The sequence below is a fragment of the Rhinoderma darwinii genome, chromosome 5, assembly GCF_050947455.1.
Source record: "Rhinoderma darwinii isolate aRhiDar2 chromosome 5, aRhiDar2.hap1, whole genome shotgun sequence".
In the NCBI taxonomy this organism is placed as follows: Eukaryota; Metazoa; Chordata; class Amphibia; order Anura; family Rhinodermatidae; genus Rhinoderma; species Rhinoderma darwinii.
This window is the reverse complement of record NC_134691.1, coordinates 331,676,802-331,702,706: the sequence shown is the minus strand read 5'-3', so window position 1 is coordinate 331,702,706 and position 25,905 is coordinate 331,676,802. Positions and strand designations below refer to the sequence as shown.

The window sequence follows — 25,905 nt, the reverse complement described above, 5'->3', positions numbered from 1 at the left end:
CTTCAGCCGTTTTTGGAGCCGTTTTTCATAGACTCTATAGAAAAACGGCTCCAAAAACAGCCGTAAAAACGCTGCGAAAAACGTCACGAAAATCGCGAGTGGCTCAAAAAACGTCTGAAACTCGGGAGCTGTTTTATCTTGAAAACCGCTTCGTATTTTCAGACGTTTTTGAGTTTGCGTGTGAACATGCCCTTACTGAGCTGCAGTACAAATAAGCTGTGGTTGACTACGTTTGGACTGTACTGTCTCTTTAAATGCCGCTCCTATGTTGTCTGTAGATCTGCGCTGGGGATGTCATCACACGTTGCCCAGGTGAGAGCTCTGTACAGGAAGATCCTCCTGCTGCACCGCACCTTGCCGCTCCACCTGAGAGCTCTTGGGGATCAGTACGTGAAGGACGAATTCAGGAGACACAAGAACGTGGGTCAAGCAGAAGCCAAACTTTTCATGAAGGAATGGGAGGTACCGACGCCGCTCTTATTAAAGGGGCAGTCAATGCAGCGCAATCCTTGTATAATGGAGAGATCCTCGAAGGGCATCTATTAATACAAAATCCACATCCTCCTCAGTCCTGAAATGTTGCCTCAGCCTCCCCTTCATTTTCAAGATCTCCGCTTGCTGTCAGAGAATGGGAACAATCTTGTTAATATCCAGAGAGTGAATCTAAAGCCTCGTTCACATCTGCGTCGGTCTTTGCATTGTTTTGCTTCGGCAGAGGAACAGAAAAACGAAAATATCGGAAGCGCCGATTCTGTTGTACGGCGGACACCAACGGCGCTCAACGGAACCCCTTTACTTTTAGGCGGTCTGTCGGGTTTCCGCCAGGGAGTCCATGTTCTGGAAAGTAAAGCGCAGCATGCTGCTCTGTATTTTCGGCCGGATCTATGACGGGGGCACCTAACAGTCTCCGACGCAGATGTGAACGGGCCCTAAGGCTTTCTTCGCACACACACTTTTTGTGCGTTTTTTTTTTCGTATAGAGAAGTCTATGATAAGACGCCTGAAAAAATGCCAAAGCAACCCCTTTCTGTGATTAAAAAAAAAAAAGCGCCATGCTAGACACAAGGAAAACACCTCAAAAAAACGCACTGTTGTAGTGCATTTAAAGGGAATGTGTCGCGAATGAAACTTTTTTTTTTTTTTGTTTGTTTTTACGTAAGTTACTTATTTTTATTATATTTTTTATGTTTTTTGGTGTATTTTTTTTTTTTTCTTCCACATGGAGGGATGTATTAAAAATTAAATAATAATTTGACATGTTTTCCTATGTTGGCCACCAGAGGGAGCACTTCCCAGAATTACAGCAAGGTGAATAAGGGAAAGCAACCTGACTCACAGCTGCTGTAAATGTGAGAGGGAATCTCACCCCCGCCCCCCCCCCCCCCTCCTACAAGCCAGGAAAAGGGGTCTTCAAATTGCTAAGAATTGTCCGGCTGCCATTTTTGGAGAGCTTATACAATGCAGCTGGTAGAAGATATAGGACACACCAAAAGGCTAAGGCTATGTTCACACTCTTACTAAAAAACTTCTGAAAATACGGAGCTGTTTTTAAGGGAAAACAGCTCCTGATTTTCAGCCATTTTTTAATCAATGCGTTTTTTACGGACGTTATTGGAGCTGTTTTTCTATAGAGTCAATGAAAAACTGTTCCAAAAACGTCTCAAGAAGTGACATGCACTACTTTTTCGCTGGCGTCTTTTTACTTGCCGTTTTTTGAAAATGAGGTGTAAAAGAACACTCAGTCTGAACCGAACGCCGTATTTCCCATTGAAATCAATGGGCAGATGTTTGTAGGCGTTCTGCTTCCGATTTTTTTGGCACGTTTACGGCCAGAAAAACGTCTGAAAACCCTCTGTGTGCACATACCCTAAGGGCGGATTTACACCAACGTTATTTACGTCCGTGCAATGCGCGTGATTTTCACGCGCCTCGCACGGACCTATGTTACTCTATGGGGCCGTTCAGACAGATGCGTGATTTTCACGCAGCGCGTGTCCCCTGCGTAAACTCACGACATGTCCGATATTTCTGCATTTTTCGCGCATCACGCACCCATTGAAGTCAATGGGTGCGTGAAAATCACGGGCAGCACACGGAAGCACTTTTTTCTGTGACGCGCGTGATTCGCACAACAGCAGTGAAAAGTATGAATGAAAACAGAAAAGCACCACATGCTACAAACATCCAAACAGAGCGTCATAATGATGGCGGCTGCGCGAAAATCACGCAGCCACGCATCCTATGTGATGACTCATGGAGCTGTTAAGTGCCTTTTGCGCGTGCAAAACGCAGCGTTTTTTGCGCGCACAAAGCGCACACGCTCATGTAAATCCGGCCTAAGAGTGATGAAAGTGAAGTGAATGACTTTTCAGTTGACAGGTTCACACGGCGTGTATTTGACGTGTTTTTTTTGGTGCATTTTATGTGCCATTAGCCGCATCAAAAAACGCTTGATTACGCTTTTCATTTACATAATTGGTAAAGTGCGCTGTTAGTACATACAACGCGTTTTTTTACACACGCGTTTTAAAAAAAAAACGTTGTGTAAATAAAGTGTCGAGTCAATTCCTTTGCACATAAAATGTGCCAAATGTTCCCATAATCAATGGGAGTCCTAATTATGCGCCAAAAAGCCAATGGAAAAGCGAGCCGTTAGTTTTTTATGCAAGTGTTTTAAAAAAAAAACGTGTTGCGTAAAAAAGAACAGTCGGGGCGGGGGGGTTGTGTGTGGCACCGTTGGATGTTTGGGGCATTTGTGTGAGTGTGGGGGGGGGGGGGGGAGTGCTCGCCGCTGATTCTTCAAAACAGCTGATAAGCGGCTATGAAGGATCAGCGGCGGCCATGCATAAAAATAGGACACGGCTCTGCTGCGCACACTACACACACGCAGCTCTGCTACAAACAAGCAGCTCTACTACACACGCACACACAGTTACAGCAGGTGTGGGGGGGGGGGGGGCGCTAGAGACACACACACACGTTACCTGCAGTGCAGCCGGTCTTCATAATGTCTTGGTTGAAAAACGGCCGCGTTAAAAAAAAAAAAAAAAAGTGCATGTCACTTCTTCAGCCGTTTTTCATTGACTCTCTTTCAACAGCTCCAAAAACGGCCGTAAAAAAACGAGACTTTGATTAAAAAATGGCTGAAAATCAGGAGCTGTTTTCCTTTCAAAACAGCTCCGTATTTTCAGACGTTTTTTTATTAAGCGATGCGTCCCTACTGTGCAGTCCGTTCCGGCCTCCTGTGATTGGCTGCAGCGGCGGTCACGTGGAATGGAACGTCATCCCAGGAGGCCGGACTGGATGAAGAAACACAGACTTCTGGGTAAGTATGTTGTTTTTTTTTTTTCTTTTTAATTTTCTTTTTCCGTAGTTGTGATCTTTGCGGCGTACGGTTGGGTTCCCACAGTGCAGATTTTGCATCAGTTTTTTTAGCGGAAATTCTGCAACGTTTACACTACGTGATAAGGTGATGTTCCCAGAGACCAAATGCGATGCAGATTTTCCGCCACCGCTTATCGTGTGAAAAATCTGCTGCGATTACAGTAGCCACAAAGTGGATGAGATTTTAAGAAGTCTCCTCCCCGTGCTGCGGTTAAAATCCACTCATAATTTTGGCAGAAATTTAGTTGCGGTTCGACTATAGAATTCGCAACGTCTTACCTGATACATTGTAACAAACTATCAGGACAGGAGAGAAATTTGTGCTGCTGATGTGTTTCACTGGGATTGTCTAGTCCTGATACAACAGTAACAAAGCTTCAGCTGTGCAAACTATTAGGTCTGTACAGGTTTTCAGGCTCTGCATGTAAAGATTAAAAGGATTTTATTTGAATGAAACGTAAAAGATGTAAAAGTCCCTATTCACTGACAGCAAACTGATATATCTTGAATAGTGAGGAATTGAAATACAAAGTATATAAAAAAGTACAAGAACTTGGATAAAACAGGAAATAATTTTAAAATTACAAATGTAATGACAGTATTTTTTCACAAGGTGGCAGCAAAGAGCTATGAAAAAATATACAGTATGTGAAAAGCTTTCCTGGTTTGGCTATGTTCACACTAGAGATTTTGCCGGAAGCAATAGTGTAGTCGACTACGCTATTGCTTCTGGCAAAACGACGGGTCCGGTGCACAACAGAGACAAACGAAAACCACGGGCATCAGCTCCGTCACCATTGAATTCAAAAGTGATGGAAACGGAAACCCCTGTGAATGCCCCCATAATAGCCCCAGAGCTTTCAGTGCAGGGAACAAATGGTTGACGAAACGCCCCAAAATACGCCTGAAAACACCGCATGTGAAGATACCCTGAGTTTTTTTACACGTTTTTTGGCGTCAGAAAAGGCGCCAAAAACCTGCCGAAAATGCCTCCCATTGATTTCAATGGGAGGCGGAGGAGTTTTTTCCCCGCGATTGGTAAAAAACACTCGCGGGAAAGAGAAGCAACATGCCCTATGTTCGGGCGTTTACGCCTCTGACCTCCCATTGACATAAATCAGAGGCAGAGAAAGCGTATTTCACAGCGTTTTTGCCCATGGCACTCAATGGGCGCGAGCGAAAAACGCAGCAAAAAACGCTGCAAAAATCGCGACAAACGGTGTTTGGCTGCAGCAGATTGCACCTCCAAGTATCTATTTATGACACGGCGTGAACAAATAAGGAAACTAGATCAGCCTTTTGTAGGTGAATAATATTTGAAAAAATGAGCCAACTATATATAAACATGGTAGTTTGATGATGGCGGCAACAATGATGCGTTTCACCTTATGTGACCTCTACATAGTGCATGTGAGAGCTTGCCCATAACACAAATGGAACATTATTTAAGAAAGGTGTGTGCACATCATATGGCAGTATCTATAGTAGTACACAAGAGGAGCTCTTACCCATCTCAAAGGTTCCCATATATCTGGCGTCCACCCCGACACGCGTTTCGGCCCGGAAGCCTAGACCCCCAGCCGATGCCCCGTGGTTTCTGTTTGTCTCTGTTGTGCACCGGACCCGTGGTTTTGCCAGAAGCAATAGCGTAGTCGACTACACTATTGCTTCTAGCCCCCAGACGAAGGCTTCCGGGCCGAAACGCGCGTCAGGGTGGACGCCAGATACGGCAACCTTTGAGATGGGTAAGAGCTCCTCTTGTGTACTACTATAGATACTGACATATGATGTCAAAAATCGCGCCCAAAAACGTGTTTATTTCCGTCTCCCATTGATTTCAGTGGGGTTTTTGAGGCGGAAAACGCCTCAAGATAGGGCATATCGCTTCTTTTTACCGCGAGACGGTTTATCCACTTGTGGGGAAAAAAATGCCTCCACCTCCCCTTTTAATTAATGAAAGGCATTTTTGGCCGTTTTTTTGGCGCGACTTCCGACATGGTTTCCGTGTCAAAAAACTATGTGTGAACTGGCCCCTAGGGTATGTTCACACGCACTGTTTTCAGACGTAATTTGGGCGTTTTACGCCTCGAATTATGCCTGAAAAGACTGCTCCATGACGCCTACAAAGATCTGCCCATTGCTTGCAATGGGTTTTACGATGTTCTGTTCCCACGAGGTGTTATTTTACGCGTCGCTGTCAAAAGACGGAGCGTAAAAAGACGCCCGCGAAAAAGAAGTGCATGTCACTTCTTGGGCCGTTTTTGGAGCCGTTTTTCATTGACTCCATTGAAAAACAGCTCCAATAACGTTCGTAAAATACGCAGCGAAAAACGCTCTGTATTTTCAGCCGTATTTAGCGCGTGAACATACCCTGAGGCTTCTTTTGAGGTGTGTTTTGAGGCGTTTTTCATAGTGTTCAATGGAAAACGGCTCCAAAAAAAACGCCTCAAGAAGTGACATGCTACTTCTTTTTACAGAGCACATTTTTACGCTCCGTTTTTTAAAAATGTGGCGTAAAAAGAAGCCCCGTATGAACTAACTGCTGTTTTTCCCATTGATTTCAATGGCAGATGTTTGTAGGCGTTCAGCTTCCGTTTTTTTCAGGCGTTTTTCGTGGCGTAAAAGCCCCGAAATCCTCCTGAAAACACTGCATGTCAACATACCCCGAGTGTTGTACTTGTAGACCCCCCATGCCCGTTGTTCTTCTAATACAGGATCCGTCTATCGGGGGTTATCTCCTGCCATACGTCCGGTCCTTTACCAGAACAAGACTGAGGCCCCGTGCACACAACCGTAAAAACGCCCGTAATTACGGGCCCATAGACTTCTCTTGGCCACGGGTACCTTCCCATTTGCGTACGAGAGGGTGCCCGGGCCGTTGAAAAATATAGAACATGTCCTGTTTCAAGCTGTAATTACGTCACGGGCAGCCCATAGGAGTTGCATTTTTTGTGATCGCTGTGAACCCCCCCCGCAAAGAAAAACCGCAACAACTGCTAGTTGTTCTACCTCCCCTTGGTCCATTTCTGAGCGTTTTGTCTTATCTCATTCACTTTGCTGCTACTGTATTTGCTGCAGTTTTCCCGCAACAAATTCCGTTACGGAAAATCTGCAGTATTTTCCGCATCGTGTGAACTGACCCTCACACCAATATAGTATATTCTTCACGCTGATTCATCTATCACTGTTTTGCCACAAGGTGGCGCAAAAGCTTTATTTTTAAGATTTCCGGTTTAACCCATAAAGGTTTGTACCCATCTTGGACATTTATTGCGTAAGCCGTGGATGAATAGCTTTTTTTTTCTTTGTCCGATGTCGTCGCCGTATGAGGCTTATTTTTTGCGGAATGAATAGTCATTGCTGGTAACATTTTGGGGTCCATACAATTTATTTAATATATTTAAAAAAAACTTTGGTGGGTGAATGGTGAAAAAAGACAGTGCCACCATATATATATTTTTTTCCGCCATGAAATAATAAGTTAACTTTAATCTTCTGCAGCGTGCGTCTCCTCTTCTGCGGCGTGCGTCTCCTCTTCTGCGGCGAGCGTCTCCTCTTCTGCGGCGTGCGTCTCCTCTTCTGCGGCGTGCGTCTCCTCTTCTGCGGCGTGCGTCTCCTCTTCTGCGGCGTGCGTCTCCTCTTCTGCGGCGTGCGTCTCCTCTTCTGCGGCGTGCGTCTCCTCTTCTGCGGCGTGCGTCTCCTCTTCTGCGGCGTGCGTCTCCTCTTCTGCGGCGTTCGTCTCCTCTTCTGCGGCGTGCGTCTCCTCTTCTGCGGCGTGCGTCTCCTCTTCTGCGGCGTGCGTCTCCTCTTCTGCGGCGTGCGTCTCCTCTTCTGCGGCGAGCGTCTCCTCTTCTGCGGCGAGCGTCTCCTCTTCTGCGGCGTGCGTCTCCTCTTCTGCGGCGAGCGCGTCTCTTCTGCGGCGTGCGTCTCCTCCTCTGCGGCGAGCGTCTCCTCCTCTGCGGCGTGCGTCTCCTCCTCTGCGGCGAGCGTCTCCTCTTCTGCGGCGTGCGTCTCCTCTTCTGCGGCGTGCGTCTCCTCTTCTGCGGCGTGCGTCTCCTCCTCTGCGGCGAGCGTCTCCTCTTCTGCGGCGTGCGTCTCCTCTTCTGCGGCGTGCGTCTCCTCTTCTGCGGCGTGCGTCTCCTCTTCTGCGGCGTGCGTCTCCTCTTCTGCGGCGTGCGTCTCCTCTGAACTTCTGCTGAATGTATCAAAAGAGCCTGAAGACAGTTGCTTTTTAGGTGAAATTTGATGCTGAATGGGATCCGACCTCAAAACCGCACGACACTCCGTAGTCCTAACCTGATATCACCAACCGGTGCAGGAAATACTGGATTATATAATACTCCTATAACAAATACATGACTGATCTTGTACTGATATTGTATTGCATTCCAGTTCCCTATTCACAAGTATGCGCCATGGGCCGTTTTGTGGACAATTGTCCCATTAAAGAACATTACGATTAGACTCTTCCCGACCTGAAACGGCTGATAAACGTGAACAATAGATGTATTCCAGTGCATAGCAAATAGAGATACGAGAGACTGGGTGTAGTGTACCTTTAAGGACATTGAGTGTTTATTAAGAAAATCTTTCCCCAGCCTCCTCGGTTGCCTCCTTTGTTGCCTCCTCGTTGCCTCCTTCAGTCCAGTCCTGGGAGCCGGTTATCAAAGACCTGTCTGTGTTTATTTGGTGACTGGTAGGAAGCGAGGAGCCTGAAGCCTCCGTTTAATAAGATGAAGAATCACATGACATCAGTCACATAATGAAACGGGAATATTATTAGTAGGATTTTCTGGGCCGCTGCGGCTCACGTGGCACAAATCGCTCTCAGCAAGTTCTCCGCACTCGATGCCTGTTTTATTATGCTTTTTGTGGATTGCGAATATTTAAATATTACTTTAATCTATTTATTCTAATGACCTTCAGGAAACACGTGTTATACGCAGTCGCCGGATGTGTAGATTGTTGTAGAGAAGAGAATGAAAATCTGATTGACTATCAAATCAAAACGAGCTTTCCTTACTGCACTATTTAAAGGGTATGTCCAGTTTTGCAACCATTTTTTTTATACGCTACAATGCAATTCGATCAAAAACAAATCAACTTTGCAAATACTCTTAATTAAAAAGCTACCGTTTTGTGTATACAGCTCCTATGCAGGCTTTTGTCTCCGTGGTTATGGACTATAAGTAAACCCTGTGTAGTCTGATCCCTGCAGCTACGATCATGAGCATGAAGGGATGGTTGCGCTCAGTGGGTCACCACATGCCCTCATGCCGGTCTGTAGACTACTCATGGGTATCTGACCCCTCCCTCCCCCCCCCCCCTACAAACCATGGAAATCTTTTTGAAATTTATATTTTCATCATATGAAGTAATGACCTATCATTAGGCTCTACCATCCTGATCGGTGGGGTCCCCCAAATATATAATATCCGCTGTTTGCCAGAATGAAGGAGCAGTAGACCCTACAACTTTTTCCTCCACATTGGCACGTCCAACCAACTGCTGCGCAGCGAGCTGCAGTAGAGCTCCAGTCAAGTAAATGGGGCTCTGTCGTAGTGGATGGGAGCGCCTCTATGCAGGGAAAAACTGTAAAGCTTAGCAAGGGCTAAAGGCTCCTTAATTCAGAGGAATGGTGAGGGTCCCGGCAGTCGGAAAGGAAAAACCCCTTTGATGTGCCTGCTCCAACCCTTGATCTTCACTTAGAAAAAGGGGAGGGGATGTGACAACCTCTCAATCATTAAAAAAAAGGAGATTTTTGAAGCAGCACTAGTCCCGAGTATGGTGCGGTGCACGCTGTCAAGCCAGGCAAACCCACTCCAGCACGATGTATATCCAAAGAAGTAGTAGGACAACAGCACACGTCTTCAAATCATCAAAGTGGTTTTATTGTCAAGACAACCACAAACGACAAGCAACGTTTCGACCCATAGTGAGTGAAGGGTCTTTGTCAAGCCTAGGCTTGACAAAGACCCTTCACTCACTATGGGTCGAAACGTTGCTTGTCGTTTGTGGATGTCTTGACAATAAAACCACTTTGATGATTTAAAACCTCTCAATCATTGTCACAAAAAATAAATTATCATAAATAGCACCGTAGTATAAAGTGTGTGGATCCCATTGGCACTGACCTGCTGATGGGACCCCCCCCCCCTCATCCTCAATGATCAGCTGGGGAACCATTTGGTAAGTTTTAACGTTCGTAGGCAATAATTAGATGGCACTTATCAATTGCCATCCGTGTAATACACGGATGCCAGGGCACTTCAGTGGCTCTTCAATGGTGGTCTTAATTATGGAATCCCCCTTTGTTTCCTTCATATTCCCTACTAGAGCATATGGAAAGTGGTTCCTTTATAATGAACATCCTCTTCAAATACTCTATTAGGGAATTTTGAGTTAATAGAGGGGATCCCTCATTATCGACAGCTATTCATTAGCCAGAGCAGAGAGTGGGTACAAAGAGTCTCTGGAGGACCTAGTGTGTCCGTGTATTACATGGGCAACATGCAACGCTTCATTTCTCCTATGGAGGTGCTGCAGGGAAATAGAACACCTGCTGCCAAGCTCTCCATAGATTACATCTGATTGATGTGGGTCCCAGCAGCAGAACAACCTTTGATCATCCTATTTTGTTGGGACTCTTCTCAAAAAGGAATTGTAGACGGTAGACAACCCCTTTAAGTACTCTTCTACACTTTTTCCCTCTAAAATAATGTCGAATTCTTCCATGTCTTACAGATATGTTTGTGTCTTGTATATAAAGTCCTAGATTTGTGAGTTCCGATCCTGTGGCAGCTAATGAAATCTATAAAAGGGATTATCGCAGTGGCTTATCACAATTGAATCCTGTGCCGGAATAGTCTGCTGGATAACAGAGTGTCAGTATAACTGCGCTCATCACTACTACACGAGATGAAGCCCAGTCCCGGGAGACTGAACTTCTCTCTCTGACAGCTTCCTACGTGTTGTTGTTCAGAATTTTCCATCTTATTTTTTTTGTTGTTTGTTACTGCAAACTCTACTGAAAAAAAATCCCGTAGGAGGCAGGTTCGATTTAACATTTGTCATTATAATGGAGTGTAATGTGAAGAATATTAAAGAGGTGTCATGAATTGCCGAGGGTCTGGAAGCTGGGACCTCCACCAAGCCTTAGAACAAGCTATGGTGGAGAGGTGGTCCTGCTTAGCTCGTTCTTCATTGAAATCGATGGCGTCTTTGGAAACTATAACATTTATTTCAATGCAGTGTCCTTACATGCACTACCACCTCTGCATAGCTGTCAAGACTGGAATCTATTGCAGGTAAAAGAAAATTGGATCTTTTTTGGAGGCGCTGCTGTGTGGTATAAATGATGTGGAACGGAGTCCCGAGATATTAATAAGTTCAGTTTATTGAAAGTGGCTACGCGTTTCGACGATGAACAATCGTCTTCAACAGGCCATGTACATATCAGAAAAGACACAACTTATATAATCTGTAGGTACAAATTAACATAATTGAAAAAACCGCCAAATCTGACGGGGTCAAGGTGCGATCTTGACGTCACTCCCGGTTTTTTTTAAAAAAATGTTCACATCGCCTGACTATAATTGCATAATGTGTTTCAACATACAAGTTAGATGTTTATTCATTTTGTATGTTGAAACACATTATGCAATTATAGTCAGGCGATGTGAACATTTTTTAAAAAAAAAACGGGAGTGACGTCAAGATCGCACCTTGACCCCGTCAGATTTGGCGGTTTTTTCAATTATGTTAATTTGTACCTACAGATTATATAAGTTGTGTCTTTTCTGATATGTACATGGCCTGATGAAGACTATTGTTCATCGTCGAAACGCGTAGCCACTTTCAATAAACTGAACTTATTAATATCTCGGGACTCCGTTCCACATCATTTATACCACACAGCAGCGCCTCCAAAAAAGATCCAATTTTCTTTTACCTGCAATTGTTTCTACCCAAGCGGTCCCATCTTGGATACCGACCCGGATCTGGCAGCAGCACTGTGGATATTATACGCTTTGATACCTCAGTTTTTCTGGTGAGCATATTTCTTTGCACTGTGTTCTCACCTCGACCTACTGATCTACACAAGGTGGCGCCGTCTTTTTGTTCTTATTTCAAGACTGGAATCTGGGACCTCCACCATTCTCAAGAATGAAACGTTCCAGGTCCCGTCAGCAATTTAGAGGTTGCCATTCGAATGGAGTGACCATACGTGCGCTGCCACATTTCTATGGTTGGTCAAGACTGACATCTGGGACCTCAAGCAATCTCAAGAATAAACCATTCCTGGTCCCATCAGCATTGAAGAGGTTGCAGTTTGAACAGATTCACCACACCGGCACTGCCACCTCTCCATCGTTGGCCAAGACTGGCAGCTGGGACCTCCAATGGTCCTGAGAATGAGCCTTTCTTAGGTTTCGCCAGCGGTGGAGAGGTGGCCATGCTTTTGTGCTTGCTCTTGACTCCACAGAGTGGGACATGGAAACCTTACATAAATTTTAATGGAGTGTCCATGTATGCACTGCCACCTCTCCGTTTCTGTTTGAGACTGAAAGCTGGAACCACCACAGGTCCCAAAAACAACAAATTCCTGGCCCCGGCAGCACTGGAGAGGTGGCCATGATTGGGTCATTCTTCATTGAAGTGGATGGGTTTTATGGAAACCATTAATTTATTTCAATGGAGTGACAACACATGCACTCTCCAATGTTGGTCACAATTGGCAGCTAAGTTCTCTACAAATCACGATGATAATCCATTTCTGGTCCTGGTTAGCTGTGGAGAGGTGGCCATGCAATTTTGGTCATTCTTCATTTAAATGAATAGGACTTATGGAAGTATGTCATTTATTTGAATGGAGTTACCACATATGTACTGCCACGTTTCTATCTCTGGTCAAGACTGGCATCTGGGACCTTCACCGGTCCTGAGAATGATCTGGTCCTGGCTAGAGGAGAGGTGGCCATACTTTTGTGGTCATTTGTAATTTAAATGAATTGTTATTCTGGAACCATGCCGTTCATTTCAGTGGAGACGGTTACGCATGCACGAGTGGTGGTCGAGGCTAGAAGCTGGAATATCCACAGATCCCGTAAGTGAGTTGTTCTTGGTCCTAGAACTGCAGAGGACATGAGAGTGATCACATATGCACTGCCAACTCTTCATTGCTGGTTGAGACTAGGAACTTGGACCTTCATTGAGCCCAAGAATGAGCCAGTCATGGGCAGCAGTAGAGCGGCGGCGGTGTGAGGACTTCTAGAAACCACCTATCCATTTCAATAGAATGTCCATGCATGCACCACCACCTCTAGGACCTCCACCACTCCAGAAAATGAGTTCTTCCTAGTCCAAGAACTGCAGTGGAGCGTTGGCCATGCTTGTGTGGTCATTCAAATGCACGGGACTTCTGGAAACCTCTCATTCATTTCAATGGAGTGAAAACGCATGCGCAGCCACTTCTCCATTGCTGGTCTAGACCTGAAGATGGGACTTCCACTGATCAGACTTTCATGACATGAATAATTGATAGTATTGAATGTTGCTGTTTCCCAGGAGTCATCGGGAGTCCGTGTTTGGTTCCTAGAACAATCCCTTGCCAAATGTCATTGGTGTAAAATATTATGGAGGTCACTAAACAAGAATCCAAAGGTCTATAGTCTGAAGCCCAAACACCACACATGAGGATCCAGCAAGTCCTACAGATCCTTGTCCATACTCCCGTTAGAGCATCCTCTTGCACTCCTTATGGCTGCCATTAGATGGCGCTCACAGCTATGGCAGAGTCACACCCTGTTCCACTATTCAAAAGCTAAATGTAGAAAACATTCAAAAATGTTATTTGAGCAGTAACTAAACATAAAATATCAAGAGAAAAAGAAGCGTGAAGTGCCGAGCCGGCTGTATAATGCACATGGCAATTATTACATCAGTGGTATGTTTTTCCATATATCATATATCTATTTATATCACATCTATCTATCCTGATATATAAGGGCCTGTCCTTCAGCAATTTTGAGGCAGATTTTGAACGGCCAGCGTTGTTTCAACTTTTTTTTTTTTTTTTTTTTTCTCGCAGTGTTATTTGCCCACGGCCATTAAGTCTAATGCAACCAGAAACGAGCGCCGCAAGTTTTTTTTCTGCCTTCCATTGATTTCAATGGGGGGGGGGGGTCAGAGGCGGAAGCCGTGTCAAGAAAGAACATGACACCCCCCCCCCTCCCGTAAGTGGCCAAAAGCCGCCATTGAAATCAAAGTGCATACTTTTAAACCAAGTTATTTACGCTCCCGCTACCCTCTGGTTTTTACGCTACGAGCATTGGTCTGCGCATATCCGCCATCCGAGCCCTTTATATTACAAGCTCTGATAAACAAAGGCTAGGCTTGTGCATATGCGCTGACAAACCTGCGTAGATAGTGCCACACTCGGTGCCCCCTGTAGATAATGTCCCCTGAAGATAGTTCCCTAGAGCTGTAGAGAGTGCCACACACTGCCCCCCGTAATGCCACAAACTGCCCATGTAGATAGTGCCACAGTGTCTCGCACGCTTCAATAAACACTCACCTGTCCTGTGTCTTCTGACCAGGCCTGCTCTAGCAGGAGGCTGCAGGCGACTTGATGACGTCATCACGATGGCTGTGTCACAATAAAAGCGCCAAATGGCGGGAAAGGGAACTGATGGTTCCCTTTCCTCGCCAGCACTGTCAATTGTCTCCGCGTACTAAGGACGCAGATACATTTGACTGCAATAGTATCCAAGGGCCTTCAGGCCCTGGTCACATAGGGGTTTTCCGTGCAACTAGAACCCCCCCCCCCCCCCCCCCTCATGCACCACCGCAGACTCCCACCAAGCAGACATTAAATGTCTATGGTAGGAATACCCCTTTATTGCCTCAATAATTCAGTGTTAGGGCTTGTTCATACGCTGCGGTTTTGTGCTGGTAATGTATGAATAAGCCCAAACACTGATTTTTATGTTGTAGATCCAAAAGTCCACAGACCTGTACACATCCAAATACATACACACACCTAAGTACACCTGTATACAAGTCTTCAGTCCTTCCTCTGCAGGATAGGAGAGACCTCTGAGCTGGGAGCCGCGTGTCACCACGGCTCTTCTGCGATTTTGAAAAAAAATTACGTCAAAAGTGTTAATTTAAAAAATAAAATAAAAAAAAAAGCTGAAAAAAAACGTACAGTTTTTTTTTTTTCCGCAATTTTAGGAAAGTTTACAAAAACCTGCATGTCCCACTGAGTACCTAACGCGGGTTGAGAACAACTGTTCTAGAGCAGAAGTAGGTGAACATGTTGATCTATAGTTTTGTGGGAAAAGAGTCTGTATAACTTGTATTTTATTCATTTAAACATCTTGTTCTGGGCTTAGGAGTCCAGAGGGCGGTTCTACTCACTGATTGACATCTTTCCCTGTATAAGCATGTATATAGAAATAGCTGTCAATCACTGAATAGGACCGCCCATTGGACTCCTAAACCTAGTGTTAGCCAGGATTTAGATCTAGAAACGACGAGTCTATTCTCACATGCGGATCGGATACAATGTTCGACGTGACAAGTTCACTTTCAATAAAAATACAGAAATTGAATGGAGCGACATTTCTTTATATTAACTGTTTAACCTTTCTCTATAATAGAGAAGAGAATAAGAAGAAAGTTCCGTGTGTGATGATTCCGCCCGTCCTGTAAAGAAGGGTCTGATACATTATAAGCCTCTCTGATATATGGAATATTGGAATAGGTAAATACGGGTCACATGAGGTGGAGGCATATATTGTATCTTCCAAGCATGAGCCCGGCATAGATAAAATTCAATAACCGACTCCTACAGGTTTCATTGTGTTCTGACCTTTAAAGCAGAAAACCCACGGATCCCATCAATCTCCTTTGTACAACCGGCATCATTGTGTGCAAGCAACAAATCCAGAAAAGCGCTACCAATGGGTCTATACAATGTCATGCCTGAAGCCTGCAGTTCTCTATGGCGGAGTCTTGTAACTTCCTCCTCTACACAGGGGTTTTATTAAACAAAAATCCGTAAAAAAAACCTTCATTTCAACCAGTTTCTTCCCATATTACGAAGGAAATGTGAAGACAAAATCAAGTTGGGAGTCTGTTGCCTATCTGCAAACTTTCTTCAATCAAACATCTTGGCAAATACTAAATTAATAAAGAATAGTCCCCTGTTCAGGACCCTCATCTATTAGTCCTGAAAATGGCTACAAACAGCGCCTCCCACCCTGGAGGACCCAGAACATCTATACATTACATAGACAACTCATTAAGTTCAATCGACACCATGTAATTCCTCATTTGCCCTGCGGCGGTGCTGCAGAGAGATTGAGCACCTTCTGCCACGTTTCTTCACAGAGCTGATCGCTGGTGGTCCTAGCACCAGGACTCACTGTAATCTGCTCATTTTTGTTGGATCCTTTTAAGAAAAAGTGATTGTCCAAACCGGATTACCCCCTTTTAAAGAGTTAAATATTTTATTTTTCCCTACGGTACTAAAAGCAGATGAAATAAGTCATTATTGATTCTGATAAATTGTATTATCCAATTAGATGGGAACAGCCATTAGGATTAAAAGCTTTTAAAAGGAAAACAAGACTACACCTCTGTCTGGGCCGTGTTTTTGCCGTTGTCTTGCAGCTATGATGAAGCGACTTAATTATACTGAGAGTTATTATGGAGGGCGAGCGCGCGCGCTGTTTTCAGGGGACTCTTGTAATTGTGGAGCGATTTCGTTCCCATCGTATTTTCTCAGCGTGCAGTCATGGTATTACTGATTTGCTATTTCTCCGTCTCAGTCTTAAGTCAGTGTGAAACAAGCTGTTCTGGAAAGTTTGGTGTAAAAAAAAATATGGTAAATGACCCTCTGGGGCATGATGATTTATTTTTATTTTTTTCATTCATATCGGAATTCATAGCGTAATCTAAATGAGTTCACATTTTATCCGGAGTAATAGTTTTTTGGGTAATTTTTCCTCCCGTGTCTGCACAGTAGATACGATTCTGAGTAGTTTGTTATCGGACGCGCGGAGCTTCCCGCTGGCCTCTTATGGGCCGTTACTGGCTGTAATCCATGCGTTGAATTGGGATGCCCCCTGCAAATTCAATATTGAAACCACTCCAGAGGAACGCTTCACAAAATTCAGGCAGGATATTGCTATTTGCCAGACCTCTACTAGAGACAACAAGTTTTAAAAATGCCATACTAGGGTATATTATACTAATAGAGCGGGGGCACTGATCTTGATTAAGAACTGAAAAGTTCGAAACGCGTTGGCGTTCTCTCCCGGGATTTTTTAATTTCTCGTTTAAATTTTGACTTAAACAGTTTTTTTTTATTTTTTCACATGATATCGTGTGGTGGACCTCTAACTTTTTTTTCCTTGCACTATTCTTGAGCTGGCACAAAGGTGCCATTCTCTGCCATCCATCCACCCACCGATTGCATCTGTTATCATGTAATCCTCTGCCTACAGCAAAATGAGAATTTCACTTGAAGTTCTTGTCCCATCAGTTGGATCAGAAGAAGTCGAAACGACAACCCCTTAATGACCAGGCGTTATTTTTCGTTTTTTCATTGTCGCATTACTAGAGTCATAACTTTTTGTATTTTTCCGTCGACGTAGCCGTATGAGTGGTTAATTTTTGCGGGTGACTTGTATTTTTTAATGGCACAATTTTGGGTATATATATGTTGATTAACTTTTATTTACTTTTTGTGGGGAAGGGATTGCATTTTAAATTTACGCTGTTCAACATGCAGTGTTATCTTTATTGTATGGTTACGGCAATACCACATATGTATAGGTTTTTTTTTAGGTTTTACTGCTTTTGCACAATAAAAACTTCCATTGATGTAGCCGTATGAGGGCTTGTTTTTTCGGGACCAGATGTCGTTTTCATTGTTACCATTTTGGGATACGAGTCTTATTTATTAACATTTAATATTTTGTACACCGTGCGATTTTAAATGTGTTCATTTTATTGTTTGGGGTCATTACGATTGCACCAATATGTGTATTACTTTTTTATTTATTCTTTTCACTGGAATTTTTTTTTTTAATCCACTTTTTTCAACTGTATTTTTAATTTATAGTGTTTTAGCCCACTTGGGAACTTCACTATGTGATCGTCTGATCGCTTATATAAAATGCTTTGTATACGGAGTATACCTGTCAGTGTAAAGCAGTCTATTAGGACGGTCCTCTGGCAGGACCCAATAGGCATACAGTCACGACAAGCCCGGGGCCTTTGTTAGGTCCCCAGGTGCCATGACAACCCATCAGCGGCCGGCAATCGCTTCTGTGCCCGCGCAATCACCATCACGTACATGTATGTCGGAATACGGAAAGGGACCCTTTCCGTGATGTACATTTATGTGAAAATGCTGGATGGTGTTAAGGTTGGTGTAATAATGTTGCCCTAAGGGTTCATTCGGTTTGCACAAACCCCTAATCATGTTCCCCATTATGGATGTAATTGAGGTGAACAACCGGGATATTTAGTGGGGTTTCCGAAAGATCGTTGATGCCTACAGAGGAGACGGCAATATGTCCTACTTCCCACCCTTCAATTTCACAGACGGTACAGGAATTTAAGTCCAACTTGTCTCTGAGTGGGATGTGAAGGGGTTAAAGGAAGTGGTCTAGGACAGGATCTGGTACCTGGAATTTAAATATTTCTGTTTACTCCCAAATAAGTCTGAAAAGGGGTCAGTCTTGGTTTTTATTATATAGAGCTGCAAATCCTCTGCTCCACTCCACACAGTCCTAGAGTTACATGATTAAATTTGTCTTCCTGCAGCCACCACTAGGGGGAGCTCACAGCATAGGGATCTCTACAGCTCCCGTTGACCTTCTGTCACGAAGGGTCTGTGGACCCACTGGGCCGTACCGCCTTGGCGGTAAGGCAGCTGGCCAACAGGGAGCAGGTGAATGTCTATAGATCGTATAGGTACCTGTGGCAGCTCAGACAGCAGCAGGGCAGACTCGGCTGGGACTAGGTAGCAGGCGGACGTAAGGAGAGGTGAAGCAGGTCAGACGTGGATGCAGCACGGCACGACTTTGGCACAGCACAGTGCTAGACCAGGAAGGTATGGATTGCTAGGGACAGGGACTGGAACAGGAAACACACTAGGAGGCCATCACATAGACAAACTCGGGAACACAACAACGCTCAGGCATAGAACTAGGGGGCTGGACTCCTCTAATAGTCCAGGGTACTCACGGGTCAAAGTTCATCCATGAGGTCCGGTGCGCGCGCTGCCCCTTTAAAAGCGGGCACGAGCGCGCGCACCCTACGGGATCCGGCAGAGGTGAGTGGACGTGAGCGCTGGCGTCTCCTGAGGAGGAGGCTGCGGCCAGCGCTTGCCGACTCGTGGCTGCGGCTGTCAGGGGGAGGTTGGAGCTGACAGCCCGTAGCCACGGACATTACACCTTCATAATAAATCTAGATGCAGTGAGCTCCCTCTAGTGGTGGCAAAAATAATTTTATGTGTCTATTAGCCAAGTGCCACTGTAAATCGCAGCTCTCAATTTGGAAAATCTGACCTGTCCATATATTACACAGAAAGCTCATTGAATTTAACAGACCCTCTGGCCACTATCCCCGGTGATAACCGCTGGGTCTGGAGGCTCCCACTCGCTGTTGGGGGAGCCTTGTAATGAATTTTGATTTATTTATACTAAATGGGCCCAATAGGTGTTGTCCCATGAAGATAGCCCCTGTCCATATGTCCTATTAGGGCATATAGATCTCATAGAAGGGGAGGGGGCCCTCCCAGGACTCCTCTTTATTAGTCAGAGTTCAAAGACCCGAAGCAAGAACTGCTCCCGCTTTGGCGCACTCTCTGGCCATGTATCACCGGGTCACCACTATGCAATACTAATGGGTTTTTTCCTAGCAGCGGCCAGATCCTTTGCTGGTCGCCAACTCTACTTTATTTTATTTTTTTAGAGGGGATTATCTTGGTAGGAAGCCTCATTTAAGCCACGTCTGAATCTTGACACATAGGAATGTCATATCGTGAGGGGGGCCAGCAATATCTTGTGACATCCTGAACCACAGCCAAGGGACCACCCCATCGCTGTGGGAGCATAGCCAACTAGTGCCAGTGTTGTTCTGCCCTTGGGGCTACCAGCCGCTGATCTTACCATCTTGAAACCCTTGTCTTGAAGAGTAGCTCCTCTCACCATTGGATTGACCGTATAAATCAATGCTGGGGTCATCTCTTCTAGTAATGTTTTACAATGCATTGTGGGTAAGTGAGTGGTTTTTTGGTGCAGGAGCATAACCTCCAGATCCCACCATGTCCGAAAATTGACATGACCCACACACTGACGTTACTTTCCGGGCCTTGGTAAGCAGTGGTCTGTAAGGTCCCAGCTGGCCCTGGCAGCCAATTGTTGCTTAGCTCTTGGATGGCTGGCAGCGCCAGGCTGGCACAGAAACTACGAAGAGTTCTGCACCTCCATTAACGCTCTACCGGCATTGTATATGACTTGTGCCATTAGCTTACATTACGCAGCAAGGAGTCACGCATGAGTCAAGCTGTGTGAGCGCACGTAGAAGGGGGTGACCGGTCATTGATGAATGCGTCGTCCGCCATGGTCTGTGAATAGCACCGCGCTCCCAGTGGGCACTTAGCAAGCCACCGTCATTCTGCCCACTACTAATTGCTTTAATTGCTGCCTGAATGATCGCTTTACCTCTATTGATTTCCTGCTTCTGAGTTTTTGGCCTTCACCTCCTGAATCGTGCGTGATCCTTCCTCTTAATATTATTCTGTCCTAGCTAATTGATCCTTCCAGTACAATGCTACATTATCTGCCGGAATTACAATGTAAATTCCGCTTAAACAGTGGAAAGAAATTCCAATGCAAATATATCTTCCGGTTTCAGTAAATTTTTAGGTTATTTTTTTTCTATAGTTAAAAAGTTCAGAAATTTTACAATATGCTTTTTGTGTAAATTTCTCGTGGTTTTCAATATCTCTGCTTGCTGTCATTTAATAGGAACCTTCCAGTGTATAAAAATCTTTCCTGGTCATGTGATGGTCACACAGGTGAACGGCTCGTTACAGTTATCAGGGCTGTGCCCCGGTGTGCCCATCTCATGACCAGCACTGGTTTTTATCCACTGGAAACCAACAGTGAAAATTCCTGTTAAATGACAGTAAGCAGAGATTTTGAAAACCGTGAGGGAAATTTTAGAACCTTTTATTTGCTGAAACTGGAAATTTTATTATTGGCACATGCTAAACCCAAATTTTGTGGTCTTCCTGTGTATCAGTTTACTGTTAAAGGCTGTTCCCATGTGACATTTATGGAATATTCATGGGATATGCCATAAATGTCTGATATATGGAGCACACTACTCTAGGACCCACCCAGATGTTTTATAACGGAGGTCCCCCGACCCCAACCCATCAGATGAGGCGTCCGCCGGTTTGCTCGACTGCTTTCATAACTCGAATAGAAATGGAGAGAGACGCGGACATGTGCTCTGCCTGGATTCTCCCCTGGGACCCGCATCTATCAGACATTTATGGCATATCCCGTGGATGTGCCTTAGATGGAGTAACCCTTTAAAGAATATCTTCAGCTTTGAACAGTTTACATTGAATTAATCTACATTTTAAAGATTCGCCTTGCCCTGCTACTTTTGTACTCATCCTGCTTCACTGCCTGTATTATAGCCCCATTCTCTTCCACATTCACAATTGTTATGGCTGCGAAGCTGAAATCTCTAAGCACTTCCTGCTGGTTCAGTGTCTGTGCAGCGTGTGATCTCCTGAGCTGCAGTGTATTATGAACTTGATCTGAGAATAACGAACCGATCCAGAATGCAGAGCAGCCCATTGTGTTCTAGAAGATCAGCTAAGCTGTTAGGGGCGTGTCTGTCGACAAGCTTGTCGACTGTTTCCAATAACAACCAGCAGAATTGTGAATTCTGCTCTGGAGTATATTACAGACTGTAACTCAGGACCGGTAAAAGATAAGTCACGTGCATACAGCAAGCAGAGCCGTGTTAATGGAGCCTGCAATATGGCATCCAATGGAACATGCCACATGTTGGCATATAGGGTACAGTATGGGTCCATAGACTTGTATGAGTGAAAACTGACCCAACTCTCCGATCCGTGCATAGATAGAACTTGTATATCTTTCCACGGATCACGGACGGGACTCGGACGGCGCACACGTTCGTGTGCAAGAGCCCTTAGGGTTTCCTTTCAGTTCAATGGAGGTCACAGCCTGATCAAATACCACTATAAAATTTGGATGTTAAATTGGAAATTTTGAAAAAGTAACAAATGGACAAATAATTGGAAATACTCCAAATTCAGAAATTTGTTGCCAAATGATAAATTCAGCTCTGCTACATTTGGTTAAAGGAACGAGGGCAGTTAAAGATCACAATGCGATCACTAGAATATTCCATTGTTTTTCTATCTTTCACTTGACAAGTCCGAAATCTGAGAATATTCCGAGCCGAAAACTTTGCTCCAAGAAAATCAACTGCTACGTCTAAGTTCAGTTTCTAAGTCCGTAAGAAAGAATTCTGCAGAACTTGATTCCACTCATCTGTCTTCACAGTGACAGACTCCGCCATGCCCAGCCTTGAAGCCCTGTCATCTTCTGACTAACCGCAGTGATCCCCGGCTGTCTCCTCCGCATTGCATTGTACTCTGATATTATGCGGATCTTAAAAGCCTGGAAGCTCGGAGACTTCATAACACATTGTATCATCGGAGCTGTATGTGGTCCAAAGTGGCAGACGGAGCACGGAGTCTTCCTAACTGATCCCCTTTGTCTGACATTATAATGCTGCCACTGACAGGCAGGCGAGGTAGACTATGATTATACTCGCGCTCGTCATGAAGCTCTTGCATCGGCCGCTCTAGTAGGGGTCTGAACTACGGGGAATAGATTTGCGAGCCTCGGAATAAAATGTCAATGTTTGAGAGAAAATCAAAACGCAACATTAAATTACACGCGATTCCTTTATGTGCAGCGTTCAGGGAAATTGTTACATCAATAGAGGAGAATCTCACGGTCATGAAATGAGGTAACGCGTCACGTTACTGAGACCAGTTACAGGGCGGAGGTTGATACGTCGTAAATTTAGGACAGATTCAACTTTTCTTTTTTGTTCGAGAACTAAAACGTGAAGCATCATGTAAATTATATTTATCACCTACAAGATGTAAACCGTGTCATGGAACTTCTAACCAAGGACAAAATAAAAAAAAATGAACTTCGAATAATTCAAAAGTATTAGTAGGTCTCATAGGTCCTTAAAGGGGAGATGTAAAATGTGGTTGGATGTGTCCTTTAACTCCTTTACGACCAGCAATGGAAATATCGGTCACTGGATTCTCATGGGCACTGCCTATTAACACATGGCCACAGTCCTGCCGGAAATACTGGGATCGGAGACGACTCCGATCTTGGCAATTTAACCCATTTAATGCCGTGCTCAATAGCAACAAAGGCATCAAAGGTATTTGACAGAGGGTTCTCGCTTTGTCAGCCCATCGGCACCCTACGATGCAATATCAGGGTGCCACTGAGTAACCTACCAAAGGCTGCCTGGTCTGCCATAGGTATGTGCCTATAAAATCATGCAAGAACCTGTCTAATAGATTGCCTGTCAATGAGACTCTGACCCAGGCAATAATTCTTCAGAATACTATTCCAATATGCCCTCAATGGTAGCCATAGTGCCCTCCATCAGAAGTATAGACAAAAAGCAGGAATAGAATGGGCGCTGTCACCATTGTATAGATAAGTAGAAATGTTTTATCAAGTCGCAATGCCCTACATGACCACCATAATGTCATCCATGACAGCGACAATGCCTTACATGACAGCCACAATGTTATCCATAATGTCATCCATGACAGCCACAATGCCTTACATGACAACCATAATGTCCACCATGACTACCACAAGGCCCCCATGGTAGCCACTATTCCCTCCACAGTGCCCCTATGAAACAAGTCTTGTGTTTTTTCAGCCTACAGATGTAGCCATCTTTATCTTGACTTTTAACGCATTAAATACACAGTGGCAAGATCCTTTATCTTGACTTTTTCAATGGCTTTTGTTCTGTGATATTACGCTGCTGCAAATGATCAGTCAAGATAAAGATGGCTACATCTGTATTGAAAATTAGACCAGTTAAACGGAATGTATCACCTATATATTTTTTTTTCCTAATTAAAATCAGATAGTGAAACAATCTTGTTTTCTAATCTGTTTTTATTTTTTAATTGTAGGTTTTTAAATTCTATTTTCAGTAAATAAAAATGGGGGCAGCCACCTTGCCTGAGCTGCTGTTAACAGTATTTGGGGATATGCTTTTCAGCGGCCACATGGACCTCTGGAAACCGTGAACAGGAGGCCACTCATTGACTTTTATGTGAGAGCTTTCGAGGAATTCTCTGTGACCTGTGCAAAGGTCATTGTACAGGGAGGGGGAGGAGGGGAGCGGTGTCCATCACCTATTGTCACTGGGGGATCCGGTGTTATCTATATATAGATGTTACCGGTCATTGTAATCCTGCCTGTGATAAGACCACTGTTGAGACGTAATCTCTACAGAACAGGAAGGGTCAGTTTGTCACTAGTGGATCCTGTGTGATCTATATATAGGTGTTACCTGTCATTGTAATCCTGCCTGTGATGATAAAGAGATGACTGCTGAGAAGTGATCTCTACAGAACAGGAAGGGTCAATCTATTATGAATGGTTCCTGATTTATTTATTTTTTTCTACTAGAATTGATCATGTTTTGGCTTTATAACATCGTGTGACCTCTCCTGTATTTTGCAGGGCTATGCAGCGATGCTATGGGATCAAGCCAAACAAGGAATCCAACCTTCACCTGCAAAAGGAGAGTATGGCGTTCCACTGACTGAAGATAAACTTCACTTATTCAATGAGGAGCAAATCGGACAACTCCATGAACTTATGCAAGAAGCCACAAAACCTAAAATGCAGTTTGATGTTGAAGATGCCGGGAAGAAAAGCTAGAACATTTATGATGAGGGGTCACTGGAAAATTGTTATTTTTATCATATTATTAGGAGTTTTTTCCTTTTTAACTTTTGGAGATAACTTTGATAAAGACTCGTGAGCCTTTCAACACAGCAATGGTGACTTGGTGTACATCATAATTACCATATCGCTCTTTTTTTTTTTTTTTTTGGGACACTTAAGCCTACACGTTTTTCTGCTCGTATAAAATGAGGCCATCAGCCAACAGAAAAGTATTCATTGGCTGGTCCCTGCCCTGTTTATACAGGAAAATGATTGGGATTTCGTCTGATCATTGGCCCCTTTAATAGGTCTGTAAGCCAAAGCAGGAATAGCTTTGTACAGGCTTGCTGCTTTGAATGTAAACAAGAGTGTTCTCATTCACTGTCACCAAGCACATCGTGAAAATGGTTAAGAATTGAATACAAAGTATATTACAAAGCAAAAAAGTAGAACTTTTCATTTATACAGTGATTAAGATTCCAAATATCTGTAACAAATACAAAAATAAAAATAAAGGAGTATTGTCGCGTGTGAACCTACATCTCCTAAACCCTCTTCATTTTGAATTTACTAAAAAAATGCTTAAATTATAATACTACTATAATATTTCTCCCTATGATTAAGAACATAAGTTAAGAAACTACTATAAGACTGCCCCTTATGTACAAGAATATAACTACTGTAATACTGCCCCCTATATACAAGAATATAACTACTGTAATACTGCCCCCTATATACAAGAATATAACTACTGTAATACTGCCCCCTATATACAAGAATATAACTACTGTAATACTGCCCCCTATATACAAGAATATAACTACTGTAATACTGCCCCCTATATACAAGAATATAACTACTGTAATACTGCCCCCTATATACAAGAATATAACTACTATAATACTGCCCGTATATACAAGAATATAACTACTATAATACTGCCCCTGTAGACAAGAATATAACTACTATAATACTGCTCCTATATACAAGAATATAACTACTATAATACTGCCCCCTATGTACAAGAATATAACTACTATAATACTGCTCCCTATGTGCAAGAATATAACTACTATAATGCTGCCCGTATATACAAGAATATAACTACTATAATACTGCCCCTATCTACAAGAATATAACTACTGTAATACTGCCCCCTATATACAAGAATATAACTACTGTAATACTGCCCCCTATATACAAGAATATAACTACTATAATACTGCTCCTATATACAAGAATATAACTACTATAATACTGCCCCCTATATACAAGAATATAACTATTATAATACTGCCCCCTATATACAAGAATATAACTACTATAATACTGCTCCCTATGTGCAAGAATATAACTACTATAATACTGCTCCTATGTACAAGAATATAACTATTATAATACTACCCCTATATACAAGAATATAACTACTATAATACTG

General features: G+C 43.8%; 1 protein-coding gene across 1 annotated transcript; it reads left to right on the top strand.

Moving 5' to 3' along the window:
* Nucleotides 1–282: 282 nt before the first annotated feature.
* SDHAF3 (succinate dehydrogenase complex assembly factor 3) lies at nt 283–25,002 on the top strand. Its single transcript, XM_075828764.1, has 2 exons — nt 283–462; nt 24,261–25,002. Exons 1-2 carry the CDS (start codon nt 292–294, stop codon nt 24,459–24,461), a joined length of 372 nt encoding a protein of 123 aa, XP_075684879.1. The 5' UTR covers nt 283–291; the 3' UTR covers nt 24,462–25,002.
* Nucleotides 25,003–25,905: the final 903 nt, after the last annotated feature.